Below are 6,916 nucleotides of genomic sequence, written 5' to 3'. Positions count from 1 at the left end.
ACTGGTGTAGGTACAAGATAATTTACACCATTACAAGATAATCAGATCAGTCACATTCCCTGTCCCACAATCTGAGTGGGAGGGAGAACAGCTATTTAATTTCCCTTTAACAGATAATAATAATGTTGGTATTTAAGTGCTTACTATGTGCAGAGCACTGTTCTAAGAGCTGGGGTAGATACAGGGTCATCAGGTTGTCCCAGATAGGGTTCACAGTCTTAATCCCCATTTTACAGATGAGGTAACTGAGGCACAGAGAAGTTAAGTGACTTGCCCACAGTCACACAGCTGACAAGTGGCAGAGCTGGGATTAGAACCCATGACCTCTGACTGCCAAGCATGGACTCTTTCCACTGAGCCATGCTGCTTCTCCAGATGAGGAAACGGGGGAAGTGAGAAGTAAAGTGACTTGTCCAACGTTGCAAAGCAGCAGGTAGCAGATCTGGGATTCCCCAACTACTACAAATAGTATTGATTGATTAATTATTCCTTTCCTTACTCAAGACGGCCTCTTTTTAGAGAACCAGTCATTTGGGAGAAAGGATTCTCCCTGTACTTATATCCCATACTGCTCTGATTCTAACTTCTGTGTTCCAATCGCTGCTGCAGGAAAAATCTGTCTTTAGACAGGTGAAAAGTGTAATAATAATAATAATGTTGGTATTTGTTAAGCGCTTACTATGTGCCGAGCACTGTTCTAAGCGCTGGGGTCGACATAGGGGAATCAGGTTGTCCCACGTGGGGCTCACAGTCTTAATCCCCATTTTACAGAGGAGGGAACTGAGGCACAGAGAAGTTAAGTGACTTGCCCACAGTCACACAGCCGACAAGTGGCAGAGCTGGGATTCGAACTCATGAGCCCTGACTCCAAAGCTCGTGCTCTTTCCACTGAGCCACGCTGTGTACTGCCTCTGCTAACCCACTCCCTAATAATAATAATAATAATAATATTGGTATTTGTTAAGCGCTTACTATGTGCAGAGCACTGTTCTAAGCACTGGGGAAGATACAGGGTAATCAGGTCGTCCCACGTGAGGCTCACAGTTAATCCCCATTTTACAGATGAGGTAACTGAGGCACAGAGAAGTTAAGTGACTTACCCACAGTCACACAGCTGACAAGTGGCAGAGCCGGGAATTGAACCCATGACCTCTGACTCCGAAGCCCGTGCTCTTTCCACTGAGCCACACTGCTTCCCCTAATCCTCACTCCAATAGAGCTAGGGAGTGGAAGAAGCCAGCAGCATGACCTACTGGATAGAGCCTGGACCAGGGAGTCAGAAAGACCTGGGTTCTAATCCCAGCTCTGCCACTTCTCTATTGTGTGAGCTTGAGCAAGTCACTTAACTTCTCTGGGCCTCATTTACCTCATCTGTAAAATGGAGATTAAGACTGTGAGCTTCATGTGGGACACGGACTTTGTCCAACCTGACTAGCTACTATCTATCTCAGTGCCTGGCACAAAGTAGGTACTTAATGTATGCCATAAAACAAAAAAGCAAACAAACAAAAAAACCCAGCCTGTAAAGGTCGTGACTTAGTCCCAGCGGAGCAGAGCCTGATTAGTTTGTAAGCAAGTGAAGCTTTTGTCCCTGGGTGTACTGGTGGGGGCAGCCCCAAGTGGGGCAGGGGGAATGCAGCAGGACAGAAGTGAATAGAAATTTGAAATAATAATAATAAACTTGGTCACTTCACCTATCTGTAATTTGTATTAATGTCTTTCTTCCCCTCTAGGTTGTAAGCTCCTTGAGGGCAGGGATCATGTCTATCAACTCTCTTGGTAACCAATGCTTTGTTCAGTACTCTGAAGAGAGTAAGCTCTTAAGAAATACCATTGATTGAATGATTGACTTCATGCCCGGAAACTTGGGAAGGAAGCACAGTGACCCTGGAGCAAGGAGTGAGGGGGCCAAGGGTTCCCCAGGAGAAGCCCCTCTAGATTCAGAGGCTCAAGCAGACTTCTCTAAGACATCATACGGAAGGGGACTGTGTGCTTCATGTGAGACAGGGCCTGGGTCTGACCTGATTAAGTTGTAGCTATCCCAGGATTTAGAACACATAATAAGTGCTGAACAAATACAGTAATAATAATGATGATAATAATAATGATAATTGGGGGGGGGCAGATTTTTTCCCCTCCTCAGGCCATCCAAATGTCTGAAACCAGCTCTCCAAAGGAGATGAAGGAATTTCTCTTCTCCTGGACCCTTCCTTCAGGCAGCTCAAGCCCTTGTCCGTCCACCTATATCATGGCTGTCCTCTGACTTTTCTGGCCAGTCTCCTTGCTTCCCATCAAAATCAGCAACTCATCTTATTCTGAGGTCAGAGACTTCAGCTTTTCGCAGGTAAACAGCTTGTGTGTGATGCCACTGTCCAACTGGGGAGTGAGAAGCAGAGAGAGGAAAGAGTATCTCGTGGCTCTGAATGTATGAAACATACAGACTGCTCCATTGATGGTTTAGCTACAACACTGACACAACTTCAGTGTCATCAATACTATGTGTACTAAGTGCTTAGGAGGGTATAATACAACAGAGTTAGCAGGCACATTTCCTGCCCTCAAAGAGTTTATGGTCTAGAGGGAGAGACAGACATTAATCTAAAGAAATAATATATAATATATAATTTAAATATATGTACATAACTTCTGTGAGGTTGATAGTGGGGCAAATATCAAATGTCCAAAGGTCACAGACCCAAGTGCAACTACCCTAACCCATCTTCCATTCAAGACTCAGTTTCCCTGCAGGGGAACAGGCATAGCAATAATAACTGATGAGAGCAAATTGACGAGAGCAGATTGGAAAGAACTACATGCCCTATGACCAGATGTTTATGCCTAAACAACAGAGATTACCAAAAGTACCTTGAGGTTTTGAGTTGAGTTGAGCTGAGTTGGTGCGGTGACATGGAGAATCCTGTGAGTCAGTGCTTTCAGAGTCCTGAAGGAAGAAAGGTGGAAGCTCACAGGGCAGCATGGAGGGTGAAATTTAGCCCAGGGCCCAAAATGCCCAGGTGACAGAGGAGGCCCCAGGGAAGGAAGAAGGGCCAATGTGGCATAGTCTATAAAATGAAAGGGCAACCAATTGGTCATATTTATTGAGTGCTCACTGCGTGTAGATCACTGTATTAAGCGCTTGGTAGAATGCACTATACAGAGTTATTAGACATAATCCCTGCCCTCAAGGAGTTTACAGTCTAGAGGAGAATGTGGACCTGCTGGACACAGGACAGGGAGAAGTCCAGAACCCTAAGAATTCAGGCTTTGAGTATGTGAAGCTGCCCTGTTCCTCTCTCTGGAGCCAGAATTTCCTCAACAATGTTCCCTGGCTTCCCAAGGCAACTCTCCTCTGGATTGCTGATTCCTCCCAGGGAGTTAAGGGATTGATGACCATAGGTTGAGCTCATTTTCTAATAAGAATAAGAATAATAATAATGATGGTATTTGTTAAGCACTTACTATGTGCCAAGCACTGTTCTAAGTGCTGAGGTAGATACAAGGTAATCAGGTTATCCCACATGGGGCTTAAAGTTCTTAATCCCCATTTTACAGATGAGGTAACTGAGGCACAGAGAAGATAAGTGACTTGCCGGGATGTCACACAGCACAAGTAGTGGAGCTGGAATTAGAACCCACGTCCTAACTCCCGAGCCTTCTGTCACAAGGCCACACAGCTTCTCTGCTCACTATGGGCAGAGATCACATCTGCTGATTCTGTGGTATTGTACTCTCCCAAATGCTCAGTATGATGCTCAGCACAAAGTAAGTGCTCAATAAAAACTATTGATTGATTGAAGAGAGTTTGTCTGGATAATACCTTCACCTTGCTGAACCTAAGTAGACAGAAAGATGGGGAAGCAAAGATGTCATTTTACAAGTTCCCATCCAAAATGTGGAAACATTTGCCTCACTCTCTGATACAATTCTATTCTCTTTCTTGCCTTTTAATCAATCAGTGACATTTAATTGAGCTATTACTGTGTGCACAGCACTTTATTAAATGTGTGGGAGAGTACAATACTATAGAGTTTGTAGACATGACCCTCCAGGAACTTAGAGTCTACTGAGGGAGGCATTAAATAAATTAATTTAATTTTTCTAAATAATTAAAATAAATTATATAGGGGAAGGAACTGAGTGTGAAGATATGTGCATAAGTGCTGTGGGGGCTGGGGCTGTAGAGGAGAGAACCTAGGTGCTCAGGGAATGAGACAACTTGGCTTAGTGGAAAGAATACAGGCTTGGGAGATAGAGGTCGTGGGTCCTAAACGTGGCTCTGCTACTTGTCAGCCGTGTGACTTTGGGCAAATCACTTTACTTCTCTGTGTCTCAGTTACCTCATCTGTAAAATGGAGATTGAGGCTGTGGACAACCTACTTGGGACAACCTGATTACCTTGTATCTACCCCAGCACTTAGAACAGTATTTGGCACATGGTAAGCACTTAACAAATACCATTATTATTATTACTAATAAATGCAACTTATGTCTACTTTTTTTCTTAGACATTTGTGATCTTGTCAATTAGAGCCTTAGCCAATTTTCCACCATGTCTGCCTCCAACCTGACTCAGAGCAGGCCCGCATTCTTCATCCTGAAGGGCATTCCTGGGCTTGAAGCCATGCACGTGTGGATCTCCATTCCATTCTCCTCCCTGTACTGTGCCACCATCTTGGGGAACTGCACCCTCCTCTTTGTCATCGGCACCGAGCGCTCTCTGCACAAGCCCATGTACCTCCTCGTCGCCATGCTGGCGCTCACCGATCTGGGCATGTCCACCACCACCATCCCCAAGGTCCTCTGCATCTTCTGGTTCAACTGGACCAGGATCAGTTTTGAGGGCTGCCTCACCCAGCTCTTCTTCATCCACTCCATCTCGGCCCTGCAGTCAGCCATCTTGACGACCATGGCCTTCGACCGCTACATTGCCATCTGCCAGCCCCTGAGGTACACGTCCATCCTCTCCAATGGGCGAATTGGCCTGATCGGGCTGGCAAGCCTGGTGAGAGCCACCCTCTTCATCCTCCCCATGCCCCTCCTCCTTCAGAAGATGTCCTTCTGTGGGCACAGGGAGATCCCCTACACCTACTGCGAGCACATGGCCGTGGTGAAGATGGCGTGCGTCGACACCAGGGTTAACCGGATGTTTGGCCTGGCCATTGCCCTGGTGGTGGTGGGCCTGGACCTTTCGGCCATCGGTTCTTCCTACGCCTTGATCCTGAGGGCAGTGCTGCGTCTCTCCTCCCACCAGGCCCACCACAAGGCCGTCCACACCTGCACCGCGCATGTCTGTGTCATGCTGACCTCCTACACGCCCTGCCTCTTCTCCTTCCTCACCCATCGCTTTGGCCATGGTATCCCTCCTCATGTCCACACCATCCTAGGCAACCTCTACTTCCTGTTCCCACCCATGTTGAACCCCATCATTTATGGTGTCAAGACCAAGGAGTTCTGGGACAAGGTGGCAAAGTACAAGTGCTGGAGGCCAGCCCCTTGACCTTGCCAACAACCAAAAGCCAGCCCCTATAAAGAAGGTCAAAACTGGCTGTGTCTGCCCTCTGACCCAGACCCCATACCTTGAAGGCTTTGGCTCCAGAATTCCCAAATGTGTTCACATCAATGACCAACATTGTCCTTAGTCCATCTCCATGAGGTTAAGGGGTGAGGGTGAGGAAAAGCCTGCCCATTTTCTTATGAGGAAACTGAACCCCAAAAAGGTGAGTTGCTAAAAGTCACACCCAGCAGATCAGAGGCAGCACTGGAACTGGAACCCAGATCTCAGTCAATCCATCATTGCATTTATTGAGTTCTTACTGTGTGCAGAGCACTGTACTAAGTGCTTGGGAGAGTGTAATACAGCAACAAACTGACACAGTCCCTGTCCACAGTGAGCTGATAGTCTACAGGGAGAGACAGACAGTAATATAAATAAATAAATGACAGATATGTACATAAGTGCTGTGAGACTGGGATTGGGGATGAATAAAGGGAGCAGGTCAAGGCATCGTAGAAGGGAGCAAGAGAAGAGGAAAAGAGGGCTTTCAGACTCTATTTTCATTAGCCTCCTCAGTCACTGACCTATCTGTGATGTAGGTGAAATCACACCTGTTGACCCCTCAAGCCTGACTACACCGTCCCCAAAACACACCCCATCTATTTCTGCCCACCTCCTCCCCGGTCTCTCAGGTGAGACTCTAGTACAACACCACACAACTAAAAGCAGAGCTTGAGGCTGGCCAGAATCATTGCAGTCCCTCTGGGGGGGGTCAATCAATCAATTAATCAATCAATCATGTTTATTGTGGGCTTACTGTATGCAGAGACGGTAGTAAGCTTCGGAGAGTACAATATAATGGAATTGGTAGACGTGTTCCCTGCCCACAGTGAGTTTACAATCTAGAGAGGGAGAGAATTTAGGGGGGTTATGTGAAATAAAGTGCCACTGCCAACACCGGTGCTGATTCAGGTCACTCTTGAATAATGATAACAATTATCATATTTGTTAAGCGCTTACTATGTGCCGAGCACTGTTCTGAGCACTGGGGTAGAAATACAGTAATAAGGGTGTCCCATGTGGGGCTCACAGTCTTAATCCTCATTTTACAGATGAGGTAACTGAGGCACAAAGAAGTTAAGTAATTTGCCCAAGGTCACATACCAGACGAGTTGTGAAGCAGGATTAGAACCCACATCCTCTAATTCTCAAGCCCATGCTCTTTCCACTAAGCCACACTGACACTGCCGCAGTGTGCCACAGTTCCACACTGGTGACTCCCCACTGAAGTTGTCCAAGGGATTTAATGCCACATCCCATGACGCCGCAATTTAGTCCTTCTGAAGGCACAGAATGCAACTGGGATTCAACTTGCCAGTCCTTCCCCATAAAGGTTGGCTCCTGAGGTTTGGGGGAATGCCA

General features: G+C 46.6%; 1 protein-coding gene across 1 annotated transcript; it reads left to right on the top strand.

Moving 5' to 3' along the window:
* Positions 1-4,549: 4,549 nt before the first annotated feature.
* On the top strand, positions 4,550-5,497 carry LOC100091953 (putative olfactory receptor 52P1). Its single transcript, XM_007664251.1, has one exon. The coding sequence runs from the start codon at positions 4,550-4,552 to the stop codon at positions 5,495-5,497; it is 948 nt and encodes a 315-aa protein (XP_007662441.1).
* Positions 5,498-6,916: the final 1,419 nt, after the last annotated feature.

This window comes from Ornithorhynchus anatinus, chromosome 2 (genome assembly GCF_004115215.2).
Source record: "Ornithorhynchus anatinus isolate Pmale09 chromosome 2, mOrnAna1.pri.v4, whole genome shotgun sequence".
NCBI lineage: Eukaryota > Metazoa > Chordata > Mammalia > Monotremata > Ornithorhynchidae > Ornithorhynchus > Ornithorhynchus anatinus.
This window is presented reverse-complemented; position numbering and strand designations above follow the sequence as displayed.

What these genes read in the sequence shown, in the direction of transcription:
- LOC100091953 (XM_007664251.1), top strand. Translation starts at nt 4,550, where the DNA reads ATGTCTGCCTCCAACCTGACTCAGAGCAGGCCCGCATTCTTCATCCTG.